The sequence below is a fragment of the Anomaloglossus baeobatrachus genome, chromosome 9, assembly GCF_048569485.1.
Source record: "Anomaloglossus baeobatrachus isolate aAnoBae1 chromosome 9, aAnoBae1.hap1, whole genome shotgun sequence".
Lineage (NCBI taxonomy): Eukaryota > Metazoa > Chordata > Amphibia > Anura > Aromobatidae > Anomaloglossus > Anomaloglossus baeobatrachus.
In genome coordinates this window covers 167,001,583-167,016,350 of record NC_134361.1, presented here as the reverse complement: position 1 = coordinate 167,016,350, position 14,768 = coordinate 167,001,583, and the positions used below count along the sequence as shown (strand labels likewise).

The window sequence follows — 14,768 nt, the reverse complement described above, 5'->3', positions numbered from 1 at the left end:
AGGAGGTCTTCCAACAGATACAGTTTTAGGAAATGCTCTTTTTTTATAGGAAACTGTTGGAGTTTTTCTTCTCCTAAATCGTTTTTTCCCCAGCCTTTTCATTTGACAATGCAGAGTATGGAGCGGATTCTGGCTGCAGTATTGACTGTAGAATTATACAATACAACACAGAGAAAGTTCCGCCTGTGCAGGCCGGGAATGGCCCTGCAAGTGTCAGAGAAACAAATTAAAGAAAACGATTAAAGGAGTACTCCAGGGAGAGAAGACATTTTAATACTGTCCCTGCACACAAACTATAAAGATGAGATTCCCAGTGCAGCTCTATAGTCCTCACTAAACCTGTAATTCAGTGTGACAGCAGCCGCTCTTCACTGCTCCTCCTCCCCTCTGGGACGTTACATCACACATCAGTGTGAAGCTCCCTGCTGTCACTATCAGCCAGACTCCTGATATCTGCTTCCCACAGTCAGAGAAGGGACCTGGCTGCCTCCCCCTGTTCCCTGCAGAGAAGCAGCTATTATCAGGGGATTGTCTGGTAGTGACAGCAGGGAGCGTCACACTCCTGTGACATAACATCCCAGAGGAGAGGAGGAGCATGAAGACCGGCTCCTATCACACTTAATTAGGCTATGTTCACACGCTGCATCTTTTCTTAACCACAAAGATGCAGCATTTTTGGCCCCCCAAAAAATGCACCCGCCGCAAAAACGGCTGTGTCGAAAGAGAGAAGTCCAACAACAAAATTGCAAAGTGATAATAAAACATCTTTATTTTTATCAATATAAAAAACTCAACGAGAGCATTAAATTATAAAAAAAAAATAATTTTTATGAAGAAACAACTTTCCAACGGGTATAAGAGGCCCACAAACTATAACTCCTCATTGCTACTGACAATGAACACATTTTAAACACTGGAAACACCGGCTTTAGTGCCCCCTTTTGTCTCTAGGACAGAGCTGGCATAACCTCAGACTTAGGCTTTTCTGTTAACAAAACTTTTTTTTAACAAGTTGCATAAAATAACATAAGACCTTAATACAGTTTAAACCAGAAGTTTACTACACAGTATACACTATCTAAAAAAAGACACATCTGCAGTTTTTTCTCACTGACATGAAATTCAGAATAAACCTCTTATTTTAGGTCAAAATTATTTATATTTGCCAAATGCCAGAATAATGAAAGAGGTTTAAAAGGCATTTATATATAAATTCTGCAAAGTCAAAAGTTTACATACTCTAAGAGTACTATGCTTTTAAACAAAATGGGACAGCCCATATGATGGTGTCATGTCTTTGGAAGCTTCTAATAGGTTTATTGGCAACATGTGAGTTTGAGACACACCTTTGGATGTATTTTAATGCACACCTGTAACACACTGCTTCTTTGTGTAGCATCATGGGAAAGTCAAAAAGGAATCGGCCAAGATGTCAGAAAGAGAATCTGCACAAGTCTGAATAATCCTTGGGTGCAATTTCCAGATACCTGAAGGGGCCTCGTTCATCTGTACAAACAATTATACACAAGTACAAACAAGATGGGAATGTCCAGCCACCATACCGCTCAGGAAGGTGTTGGGATCTTTGTACCAGAGATGAACGTGCTTTGGTCAGATCAATCCTATTGAAAATTTATGGGCAAAGCTAAAGGCCGGTGCAAGCAAGGTGAGCTACAAACATGGCTCAGTTACACCAGTTCTGTCAGGAGGAATATGCCCAAATTGTGAGAAACTTGTGGAAAGATATCCATAACGTTTGACTCAAGTCATACTAATGAAATGTATGTAAACTTTTGACTTTGCAGAAAGTAAAAAAAAAAAAAGAAAAAAAAAAGCCTTAAAACTCTCATTATTCTGGCAAATATAAATAATTTTGGTTCCTAATAGACCGAAAATGGGAAAGGTTTTTTTCTGATTTCATGTCAGATCATGAGAAAAACCTGCAGATGTGTCTTTTTAGTTAGTGTACATAAACTTCTGGTTTATGATGTTTTATCCCAGCCCATCCTGGAAGCCACGGATTTTTCGGGCAAGCTGCAGCCACGGATTTTTCGGGCAAGCTCCATGTCCTTTGGAATAATTGTTATTCGTTTAGCATGGATGCTGCATAAGTTGGAGTCTTCAAACAGCCGTGCAAGGAAGGCCTCGGCAGACTGCGGAGAGAGGAAATGTATGAGAGTTAAAATATCTGCCATAGACGTGACTGCTAATAATCACATGTCCGGTGTATGTGCAGCAAAAACACTATTTCAGGCCATTATAATAATAATAAAGTTGATTTTTATAGTGCCAACAAATTCCACAGCACTTTACAATCAGGTGGGGGCTTGTACAGACAAAAACAAAATAGCACATAGTTCAGCAGATACAGTAGGAATGAGGGCCCTGCTCAAAAACATACAATCCATGGGGAAATAGGGGGGCACAAAAGGTTGAACTGCAGTTTGACACTTGTGAAACGGACGTCGTCTCGATGTACCCCGCTCCAACCTTACCTGCACCCCGTTCCCCGGTGATTTTATGGATCTTCAATAAAGGACACTTGGACATTACTGGTGAGTGCGGCTGCTTCTTTTCTTCTGATGTTATATGGAACTTTGCTTGTTGCAGCGCACCACTTCATAGTCCTGTCCTGAATGCTTCAGTATCATTGTTACTTAAGTGGAGTTTTCAGTAAGCGGGTGGTGCTAAACCTCTACATTGTAACAGGTCTTTCTATCCTGCAATTTCCATAAATCCAAGACTTTTCTTTTTTGTGCTACAGTTTCACGGTTGAGTGTCTAGTGGTTATATTACAAAGCTTTCCATATACACTGTTATTTTGGATTTATGCAAAGGTTGTTGAAATTACCATTTCAGAACAGATTTTATTTGTTGCGGTTATGACTCTTGAAAGAAAAGGAGGAGCAATATAACGTTTTTTATTTTTCCTTCAACATAGCCATAGGAAGGCTTCTTTTTATGTGGGACGGGTTATAATTTTGAATGACACCATTCACTCTACCATTTATTGTACTGAAGAAAAAAAAAATCCAAGAAATAAAATTATGAAAATAAAAATCTGCCATTTTTTTAACTCTACAGTTATAATGGCTGGCTACATGAGTCAATGTGTCAGTGCGATTACTAGAATACCAAAGTTGTATTTTTATTGTTTTTTTAACCCAAGTTGCAGGAAACCTTCAAGGGAACCCATTATGTGGAAAAAGCCATTACCCTGCAGATCTGGGGTAAATCTACAGGATAATAGCACTTGGAACCTGAACATTGGACTTCAATCCTCACAGCAGCGTTCAGGTTTCATTCACGAGGGTGGCGCCGCTGCGGCTTCAGCCTCCGTTCCGTGTATGGAGACTGTAACTGTGTTTCCTGACTGCCAGTTCCAATGATGAGCAGTTGTCAGCCAGTGCGGAGGGGCGGGTGGTGGGAAACAGTTGCCTCTCAGGAAACAGAACGGTGACTGCCAGTTCCCCCATCTTCCCCCGTGACTGAAGTTAATTTCCTCCTGGCCTCAAGTTAGATGTGAAAGCGCGTGGCAGGTACCACGCGCTATTAACCTGTAGATTAACCCCATATAAGCAAGTCAATAGCATTTTATTTCAGGTGACAGGTTCCCTTTAACCCCTTCACGACCTTGGACGGATGGATCCGTCATGGTGCCCTGGTACTTAAAGGCCCATGACGGATCTCTCCGTCATGGCGAAATCGCAGCACCAGAGCCCCGGTGACTGCGATCGGTTCACACAAACCGCAGATTCGGGAAGGAGGGGACCTGTGCCTGACCTCAGAAGGGGTGGTGCCTCCTCCCCGGACCTACGGAGGCTGTGATTGGCTGACGAACGCCACTCAGTTAATCACAGTCACTGTAATGTTTCAACCATTGAAAGTGGCTGAAACATTGAAATCCATCCCTGATCAGTGCAGCTGTAGCCCTGACCATTCGCTGGAGTTGGGTGACCTCAGCTGGATCACCCTCCCCCTGCTCCAGAAGCTCTGATTGGAGAGACCGGCCTTGTGACCGATCTCTCCAATCACCGTGGACCTGTTGCCGGTGACCGCCCCCCTCAGCTTCACTTCTCGGTCCTGAGCACGCCATTACAGTGAGTGTATACAGTGCAATGGCAGGGCGACAAGCTCCGGTCCCATGCTGTTATGTGACCAGAGCATGGGACCCGGAAGTTGCTGTGCTGCCATTGTACTGTATCAAACCGGCAAAAGCCTCCCGATCCCGCCACCGCCCTCCTCCATCTGCCACCCCTCTCCCCGATCTGCTGCCCGCACCCCCACCTGTCACCCCCGTGATGTGTGCTCCCTCACCTGTCACCCCCATGATGTGTGCTCCCTCACCTGTCACCCCCGTGATCTGCTGTCCGCTCTCCCCCCACCTCTCATCCCCATGATCTGTGCTCCCTCACCTGTCACCCCCGTGATCTGTGCTCCCTCACCTATCACCCCCGTGATCTGTGCTCCGTCACCTGTCACTCCCGTGATCTACTGTCCGCTCTCACCCCACCTCTCACCCCCATGATCTGTGCTCCGTCACCTGTCACTCCCGTGATCTACTGTCCGCTCTCCCCCCACCTCTCACCCCCGTGATGTGTGCTCCCTCGCCTGTCACCCCCGTGATGTGTGCTCCCTCACCTGTCACCCCCGTGATCTGTGCTCCCTCACCTGTCACCCCCCGTGATCTGTGCTCCCTCACCTATCACCCCCGTGATCTGTGCTCCGTCACCTGTCACTCCCGTGATCTGCTGTCCGCTCTCCCCCACCTCTCACCCCCATGATCTGTGCTCCCTCACCTGTCATCCCCGTGATCTGCGCTCCCTCCCCCACCTCTCACCCTCCCCGATCTGCTGCCTCCTTCATCTCCTGTGATCCTGCTGCCTAGATCCATCCTGTAAGGTAACTATCCTCAATCTCACCTCCCACTCCCCAATTTTGTTGTAAAAATGAGAAATTGCTCATAAACTTTGAACCCCTAAAACTTCCTCAAATTTTTTTTTTTTCCCCCCCAAAATTGTTCTGATGTAAAGTAGACATGTGGGAAATGTTATTTATTAATTATTTTGTGCCATATATCTAGTTAGTTTTAGAGCATAAAAATTAAAAGTTTGACAAGTACAACATTTTTGCGGAATTAGTTTTTTTTCACAAAGAAACACAAAAAATATCGGCCTAAATTTACCACTAACATGAAGCCCAATATGTCACGAAAAAACAATCTCAGAATCACCGGGATCCGTTGAAGTGTTCCAGAGTTATAACCTCATAAAGTGACACGGGTCAAAATTGCAAAAAGTGGCCGGGTCTTTAGGGTCAAAATAGGCTGGGGGCTGAAGGGGTTAAAAGAAGAAAAAAAAAGAAAAATATGACATTTGCCATTTTCAGAGCTTTTCTTAATTCGATGGCACTGAGCGAGGACTTGCTTTGTGAGTGAACGGCTCTTCTTCTTGGTACCACTTTGGTGAAGGCACAGTGACAAAACATGACAATGCTGCATTTTTTTTTACTTTTCTTTATGGGAATATATATATATATATATATATATATATAACATTTTTTTTTTTTTCAAGTATTTCTACAGATCCTTTATCATATGCTAATGAGCATGGGGACTAGTACTGCTACCAAGGGTGTTACATCCCCCGCCTAGCCGCCCTCTTAGCATGTTCGTACACCCACAGGGGCGTACTAACATGTTAGTCAATTCTGCATCACCAGCGGTGCCGCTCGTATCTGTGTTTGCGGTGACCGCTCTTCTGAATGCCGGGCACTTCCGGTCATGCACAATAGACCTCTCTGATGGCGGGACGCGTACTGCACGACTGAAAGTGCCGGGCATTCAGAAGCGCGGTCACAGCGAACACAGGTACGCGCTACACCACTGGTGATACTGAATTGAATAACATTTTAGTACGCCCCTGTGGGCATGCTAAGAGGGCGGCTAGTCTGGGGATATAAGCCCCTTAGGACTAGTCCCCGTGCTCATTAGCATAAGATAAAGGATCTTTAGAAATACTTTTTCTAAAGATCCCTTTATCTATGCTAGTGTATACAGGGACGGTTAGGCAGGGATTAGCAATATGCACGTGGTTCGGGGTGCATATTGCACCTGATAGGTTCCCTTTAAGAGACCAGACTTTTACAAGACATGATGTGAAGATATTTAATACACTGAACTTTTCAAAATTCTAATTTTTTTCTTTGAAAAATAAAATATATTTTTTTTTATTCCCCTTAGAAGATATGAACCTGCAATGGTTTATTCTTTTTACCATAAGATATTGTAGTATATAATAAAACCATTAATCTCCAATGAAGTAACAAATCGCTGCCACTGAATCCCCAGAAAGGGAATCTGTCAGCAGGTTTTTGCTACCACATTATAGAGCAGCATAATGTAGACAAATAGACCCTGCATCCAACAATGTGTCACTTATTTACTGGGTACAGCGCTTCTGACACAATCAGAGATGTTTAGATTTAGCAATCCAGCAGAGCTCAGATCGGTCCTGCCCACACCAGGCTCTCTGTATACAATGTCAATAGACAGTGAGCAGATAATCACAAAAGGGGCGGAGTCGGAAAAGTGCCCCCACACCATCTAGTCACAGCAATGATAATCAACAGGTGCTAAAAGAAACATTGCAAGTAAACACCACAAGATACCTTGATAAGAGACACATAGCTGAATTTTGTGTGTTATCCGCTACATCAGATTACATTGAAAAATCTGCTAACAAATTCCCTTTAAACCTGTCCAGGATTATCAGGAGTACTATGATGGCAGACATGGGGATTTTCAGCAAGCCACCCGACTTCTGTGTCAATTAGTGTCTTAAGGCTGCTTTACACGCTTCAATTTCTCGTGCGTTCGCATGTGCAATCGCACCCGCCCCCATCGTTTGTGCGATACGGGCAATTTGTTGCCCGTGTCGCACAAACTCTGTAACCCCCGTCACACGTACTTACCTCCCGAATGACCTTGCTGTGGGTGGAGAACATCCTCTTCCTGAAGGGGGAGGGACGTTTGGCGTCACAGCGAAGTCACACACCAGCCGGCCAATAGAAGTGGAGGGGCGGAGATGAGCAGGACGTAAACATCCCGCCCACCTCCTTCCGCATTACCGGCGGCCGCAGGTAAGCTGCAGTTCATCGTTGCCGGAGTGTCACACGGAGTAACGTGTGCTGCCACGGGAACGATGAACAACCGGAGCACAGACGGACGTTCGATTTTTAGAAAATGAGCGACGTGTCAACGAGCAACGATAAGGTGAGTATTTTTGCTCGTTCACAGTCGCTCATTTGTGTTACACGCTACGATATGTCAAACGAGGCCGGATGTGCGTTACTAACGACGTGACCCCGACGACATATCGTTAGATATATCCTAGCGTGTAAAGCCCGCTTTAAAGGGCTCAATGGGTGCACGTAATGGCACGTCCCCACCTCCCCTTGGATCGCGAGCCTTAAATGAAGCAATCAGCTAATAAGCTGTCTCCATACACCAGCACCCGATATAGGACAGACTAGCACATCCAATGTCAGGAAAGGGTTAAATATTTCCTCATTTTCACTATACAGGTGTGTGCAGGTCTGGTCTCTGGACACCCAACCATATCTATAGGCACGATGGCAAAATAGAGATGTGTCCCACTCAGCCCCCCATTACTCAGCATGTCCTAATATTAGGATAGGATACTGACCTCCTGTAAGGCCATGATGGCCGAGCTCTGCCACGAATACGGCACGCCCTTAGCATATTTCAAACATACTTCTCGGACCTACAAGAATGAAAGGATATAAGATTTTTCCTACTGGTTGCTAAAAACAGAAATCCCAGAGGAACAGTCATCAAAACTAAATCCACTCACAAGTCTAGCAAATGGGGCCTTCTTTATCAAGAGCTCTGTTGACTTTTGATATTTCCGGATTTCTCTCAACGCTACTGTTCCTGGCCGGTAGCGTTTTCTCTTTGGTTCCTCCGGTGTCTTCTTCTTATCTAGTTTGTTTGGGAAAAAGAAGGGAATTTTGTTTACTTACCGTAAATTCCTTTTCTTCTAGCTCCTATTGGGAGACCCAGACAATTGGGTGTATAGCTTCTGCCTCCGGAGGCCACACAAAGTATTACACTTTAAAAAGTGTAACCCCTCCCCTCTGCCTATACACCCTCCCGTGCATCACGGGCCCATCAGTTTTGGTGCCAAAGCAGGAAGGAGGAAACTTATAAATTGGTCTAAGGTAAATTCAATCCGAAGGATGTTCGGAGAACTGAAACCATGAACCAAAAGAACAATTCAACATGAACAACATGTGTACACAAAAGAACAACAGCCCGAAGGGAACAGTGGCGGGTGCTGGGTCTCCCAATAGGAGCTAGAAGAAAAGGAATTTACGGTAAGTAAACAAAATTCCCTTCTTCTTTGTCGCTCCATTGGGAGACCCAGACAATTGGGACGTCCAAAAGCAGTCCCTGGGTGGGTAAAAGAATACCTCGATAAAAAGAGCCGAAAAAACGGCCACTTCTTACAGGTGAGCAACCGCCGCTTGAAGGACTCGCCTACCTAGGCTGGCATCTGCCGAAGCATAGGCATGCACCTGATAGTGTTTTGTGAAAGTGTGCAGACTCGACCAGGTAGCTGCCTGACACACCTGCTGAGCCGTAGCCTGGTGCCGCAATGCCCAGGACGCACCTACGGCTCTGGTAGAATGGGCCTTCAGCCCTGAAGGAATCGGAAGCCCAGACGAACGGTCAGCTTCAAGAATCGGCTCCTTGATCCACCGAGCCAAGGTTGACTTGGAAGCCTGCGACCCCTTACGCTGGCCAGCGACAAGGACAAAGAGCGCATCAGAACGGCGCAGGGGCGCCGTGCGAGAAATGTAGAGCCTGAGTGCTCTCACGAGATCTAACAAGTGCAAATCCTTTTCACATTGGTGAACTGGATGAGGGCAAAAAGAAGGTAAGGAGATATCCTGATTGAGATGAAAAGGGGATACCACCTTAGGGAGAAATTCCGGGACCGGACGCAGAACCACCTTATCCTGGTGAAACACCAGGAAGGGGGCTTTGCATGACAGCGCTGCTAGCTCAGACACTCTCCTAAGTGATGTGACTGCCACTAGGAAGGCCACCTTCTGCGAAAGGCGTGATAGAGAGACATCCCGCATCGGCTCGAAAGGTGGCTTCTGGAGAGCCGTCAGCACCCTGTTAAGATCCCAGGGTTCTAGCGGACGCTTGTAAGGTGGGACTATGTGGCAAACCCCCTGCAGGAACGTGCGGACCTGCGGAAGCCTGGCTAGACGCTTTTGAAAAAACACGGAAAGCGCCGATACTTGTCCCTTGAGAGAGCCGAGAGACAAACCCTTGTCCATTCCGGATTGAAGGAAAGAAAGAAAAGTGGGTAAGGCAAACGGCCAGGGAGTAAAACCCTGATCAGAGCACCAGGATAAGAAGATCCTCCAAGTCCTGTGATAGATCTTGGCGGACGTTGGTTTCCTAGCCTGTCTCATAGTGGCAATGACATCTTGAGATAACCCTGAGGACGCTAGGAGCCAGGACTCAATGGCCACACAGTCAGGTTGAGGGCCGCAGAATTCAGATGGAAAAATGGCCCTTGAGATAGCAAGTCTGGTCGGTCTGGGAGTGCCCACGGTTGACCCACCGTGAGGTGCCACAGATCCGGGTACCACGACCTCCTCGGCCAGTCTGGAGCGATGAGGATGGCGCGGCGGCAGTCGGACCTGATCTTGCGTAACACTCTGGGCAGCAGTGCCAGAGGAGGAAATACATAAGGCAGTCGAAACTGCGACCAATCCTGAACTAATGCGTCTGCCGCCAGAGCTCTGTGATCTTGAGACCGTGCCATGAATGCCGGGACTTTGTTGTTGTGCCGAGACGCCATTAGGTCGACGTCCGGCGTTCCCCAGAGGCAACAGATCTCTTGAAACACGTCCGGGTGAAGAGACCATTCCCCTGCGTCCATGCCCTGGCGACTGAGAAAGTCTGCTTCCCAGTTTTCTACGCCCGGGATGTGAACTGCGGAGATGGTGGAGTCTGTGGCTTCCGCCCACAGCAGAATCCGCCGAACTTCTTGAAAAGCTTGACGACTGCGTGTGCCGCCCTGGTGGTTGATGTACGCAACCGCCGTGGCGTTGTCCGACTGAATTCGGATCTGCCTGCCCTCCAGCCACCGCTGGAACGCCTTTAGGGCTAGATACACTGCCCTTATCTCCAGAACATTGATCTGAAGGGAGGACTCTGTCGGAGTCCAGGTTCCCTGAGCCCTGTGGTGGAGGAAGACCGCTCCCCACCCTGACAGACTCGCGTCCGTCGTGACCACAGCCCAGGATGGGGGCAGGAAGGATTTTCCTTTTGACAAAGAAGTGGTAAGAAGCCACCACTGAAGAGAGGTCTTGGCTGCCCGTGAAAGGGAGACGTTCCTGTCTAGGGACGTCGACCTCCTGTCCCATTTGCGGAGAATGTCCCATTGAAGTGGACGCAGATGAAACTGCGCAAAGGGAACTGCCTCCATTGCTGCCACCATCTTCCCTAGGAAGTGCATGAGGCGCCTCAAGGGGTGTGATTGGGCTTGAAGGAGAGAGTGCACCCCTGTCTGTAGTGAACGCTGTTTGTCCAGCGGTAGCTTCACCATCGCTGAGAGAGTATGAAACTCCATCCCGAGGTAAGTCAGCGATTGGGTCGGTGTCAATTTTGACTTTGGGAAATTGATGATCCACCCGAACCTCTGGAGAGTCTCCAGAGCAATGGTCAGGCTGTGTTGGCATGCCACCCGAGAGGGTGCCTTGACTAGAAGATCGTCTAAGTAAGGGATCACCGAGTGGCCCTGAGAGTGTAGGACCGCCACTACTGCTGCCATGACCTTGGTGAAGACCCGTGGGGCTGTCGCCAGGCCGAAAAGCAGTGCTACGAACTGAAGGTGTTCGTCTTTGATGGCGAAACGCAGGAAGCGTTGATGCTCTGGTGCAATCGGCACATGGAGATAAGCATCCCTGATGTCGATTGATGCTAGGAAGTCTCCTTGGGACATCGAGGCGATGACAGAGCGGAGAGATTCCATCCGGAACCGTCTGGTTCTCACGTGTCTGTTGAGCAGTTTGAGGTCCAGAACGGGACGGAATGATCCGTCCTTTTTTGGCACCACAAACAAGTTGGAGTAGAAGCCGTGACCATGTTCCTGAGGGGGAACGGGAATCACCACTCCTTCTGCCTTCAGAGTGTTCACCGCCTGAAAAAGTGCATCGGCTCGCTCGGGGGGCGGAGATGTTCTGAAGAAACGAGTCGGAGGACGAGAACTGAGCTCTATCCTGTAACCGTGAGACAGAATGTCTCTCACCCATCGGTCTTGGACATGTGGCCACCAGGCGTCGCAAAAGCGGGAGAGCCTGCCACCGACCGAGGATGCGGTGTGGGGAGGCCGAAAGTCATGAGGCCGCCTTGGGGGCGGTTCCTCCGGCGGTCTTTTTAGGACGTGACTTAGACCGCCATGCAGAAGAGTTCCTCTGGCCCTTCTGTGACCTGTTGGACGTGGAGGAATGGGACCTGGCTGAGGGCCGAAAGGACCGAAACCTCGGTTGAATCTTTCGCTGCTGAGGTCTGTTTGGTTTGGACTGGGGTAAGGACGAGTCCTTTCCCTTGGATTGTTTAATAATTTCGTCCAATTGCTCGCCAAACAAACGGTCTCCAGAAAATGGCAAACCGGTTAAGAACTTCTTGGAAGCAGAGTCTGCCTTCCATTCGCGTAGCCACATGGCCCTGCGGACTGCCACCGAATTGGCGGATGCTACCGCTGTACGGCTCGCAGAGTCTAGGACGGCGTTCATGGCGTAGGACGAAAAAGCCGACGCCTGAGAAGTCAAAGACACAACCTGCGGAGTAGAGGTACGTGTGACCGCATTAATCTCAGACAGACAAGCTGAGATAGCTTGGAGTGCCCACACAGCTGCGAATGCCGGAGCAAAAGACGCGCCTATGGCTTCATAGATGGATTTCATCAGGAGCTCTATTTGCCTGTCAGTGGCATCCTTGAGCGATGAGCCATCTGCCACTGATACTACAGATCTAGCCGCCAGTCTAGAGACTGGAGGATCCACTTTGGGACACTGAGCCCAACCCTTAACTACGTCAGGGGGGAAGGGGTAACGTGTGTCATTAAGGCGCTTAGTAAAGCGCTTGTCCGGAAATGCTCGGTGCTTCTGGACAGCATCTCTGAAGTTAGAGTGATCGAAAAACGCACTCCGTGTACGTTTGGGAAACCTAAACTGGTGTTTCTCCTGCTGTGACGCCGACTCCTCTATAGGTGGAGTTGGAGGAGAAAGTTCTAGCACCTGGTTGATGGACGCTATAAGGTCATTTACTATGGCGTCCCCTTCAGGTGTATCAAGATTGAGAGCAACGTCAGGGTCAGAGCCCTGAGCTGCGACCTCCGCTTCATCCTCCAGAGAGTCCTCATGCTGAGACCCTGAGCAGCGTGATGAAGTCGAGGAAGGTCCCCAGCGAGCCCGCTTAGCCGGTCTGGGACTGCGGTCCGTGTCGGAGTCCTCACCGTGGGACCTAGGTGTCACCTCAGGAGCACTTTGCTGCGCCGACCGAGGGGGGCCTGGGGGCGATGAACGCCCAGTGCCCTGGGCCTGTGTTACCGGTCTGGACTGCAAGGCTTCTAGTATCTTAGCAGACCATTTGTCCATAGACTGAGCCATGGATTGTGAAAGCGACTCAGAGAGTTTCTCAGCCAAAACTGCAAACTCTGTCCCTGCCACCTGGACAGTGGAAGCCGGTGGTTCTACCTGAGCCGAGGGTCCCACCAGTGCATGAGGCTCCGGCTGAGTGAGTGCCACAGGGGCCGAGCATTGCACACAATGAGGGTAGGTGGAACCTGCAGGTAACATAGCCGCACAAGAGGTACAGGTTGCAAAATAAGCCTGTGCCTTGGCACCCTTGCTCTTTGCGGACGACATGCTGTTGTCTCCTCTTAGAGTAATCAGTGAGGGTATATAGCCAAGGGCAAATAATGCGGCCGAACAGAGAAAATGTATACAATATATATATATATATATATACACTTCGGCACCCAAGGGGGCCAGCACCTGGTAACCGGTGCGGCTTACCGACCGCCCAAAGCGGTTGTGTGTCCACCAGATTCCCTGCCTGGGCCTCCCAGCGTTACAGAGCTCGTTCTGTATTCCTCCACCGGCAGAAGTGATTATAACAATGGCTGCCGGCGTTCTCAGAGGAGGAGGGAGCCGTGGGCGTGACTGATAAAGTGCGGGAATCTGGTGCCCCGCAGTGCTCAGTGAGGGGGGAGGAGGATACCTAAGTATGCTCCAGCCCTCACTGCCGACGTCCAGTCGAGCGTCCCGCCCTTACCCCTGACTGGCAGGCCCGGGGGCGGGAGTTATTGTACTAGGCCGCAGAAGCCGGGGACTAAATTTAATAACGCCGGCCGGCTAACAGGCACGGTCGGCGCGGTAGTCCCGGCGTCACAAAAAACACAGCAGCCGCTGCAGTGTCTGTTACACAGGCGCTCCATGCGCCGTCCCCAAGGGGACACAGAGTACCTCTTAGAAGCAGGGCCTGTCCCTGACGATACCCAGTCTCCTGTCCGTCAGATTCCCCCAGGGGCTGCGGAGGGAGCCCGGTCCCATGCATAGTGACCGGTTAGGATCCCACTTCTCCCAGAGCCTCTAAGGGATGGGGAAGGAAAACGGCATGTGGCTCCAGCCTTTGTACCCGCAATGGGTACCTCAACCTTAACAGCACCGCCGACATTAGTGGGGTGAGAAGGAAGCATGCCGGGGGCCCTGTGGGGGGCCCTCTTTTCTTCCATCCGATAAAATCATCAGCTGCTGCTGCTGACTAAAATGTGGAGCTTGCGTGCATGTGTGCCTCCTTCAACACAAAGCATAAAACTGATGGGCCCGTGATGCACGGGAGGGTGTATAGGCAGAGGGGAGGGGTTACACTTTTTAAAGTGTAATACTTTGTGTGGCCTCCGGAGGCAGAAGCTATACACCCAATTGTCTGGGTCTCCCAATGGAGCGACAAAGAAAAGTAATAAATAATACATCACAGCTTAAATGAACCTACCTGCCATGACCACTAGGTACAAAAAAAATAAAATAAAAATGTATAAAAAGTCATGCAGGAGCGCAGTCATCCTGTATACATCAGCATACAGTGTGCTCCCCCTAGTGGCTGGACAGGGCTGCAGAAATGGGTGTATTTGCCTGCATACACATGAGGATTTAATACAAATGTGCACATTTTTCAATCCTCGCCAGGTAAAATAAGTTGATGGCTCTTCAAATTTACCTGATGTATGGAATGACGTACGCATCTTACCCTGCGGAGACCGAGAAGGACCTGCTCCTTTGCTTCCAGGAGATTTTGAAGTTGAAGGCTGTGGGTTTTGCAATGGTTGAGAAGATGAAGCCTTCTTTTGTGGCTGCTTAGTCTTTCTGCGATGTTGAGAGGTCTGTGGCTTCCCCATGATGATAAAGGCTGAGTGACAAAATCAGAGCTTCAAACAAGAGACAACTCAGCAGGATCATGAATGACGTATATTACTATGTCTACTGGAGCTCAGCAAAAAGATTTGCAGGGCCCTGTCCAGTGGCTTTATCCATAGCGGCCTCTGGACCATAGCCCTGCGAATTCTCTCCTACATATGACACTCTCTCCTGATTACTCTGCCCTGTGATATCATTACATTATGGTGTAACGTACATGTGACAATGAGGAGTTGTCAGGA

At 48.8% G+C, this 14,768-nt stretch overlaps 1 protein-coding gene across 4 annotated transcripts in view; it reads right to left on the bottom strand.

The window, feature by feature from the left end:
- Window positions 1–743: 743 nt before the first annotated feature.
- LOC142250602 (uncharacterized) overlaps window positions 744–14,768 on the bottom strand; it is a 47,406-nt gene continuing 33,381 nt past the window's right edge. For all 4 annotated transcript variants that reach the window (XM_075322788.1, XM_075322791.1, XM_075322789.1 and 1 more), the window contains 4 exons: window positions 14,360–14,518; window positions 7,875–8,002; window positions 7,707–7,784; window positions 744–2,153 (listed from right to left, as the gene is read on the bottom strand). In XM_075322788.1, the coding sequence (XP_075178903.1) occupies window positions 1,983–2,153; window positions 7,707–7,784; window positions 7,875–8,002; window positions 14,360–14,518 (536 nt within the window). In that variant the 3' untranslated portion in view covers window positions 744–1,982. The remainder of the gene's footprint in view (window positions 2,154–7,706; window positions 7,785–7,874; window positions 8,003–14,359; window positions 14,519–14,768) is intronic.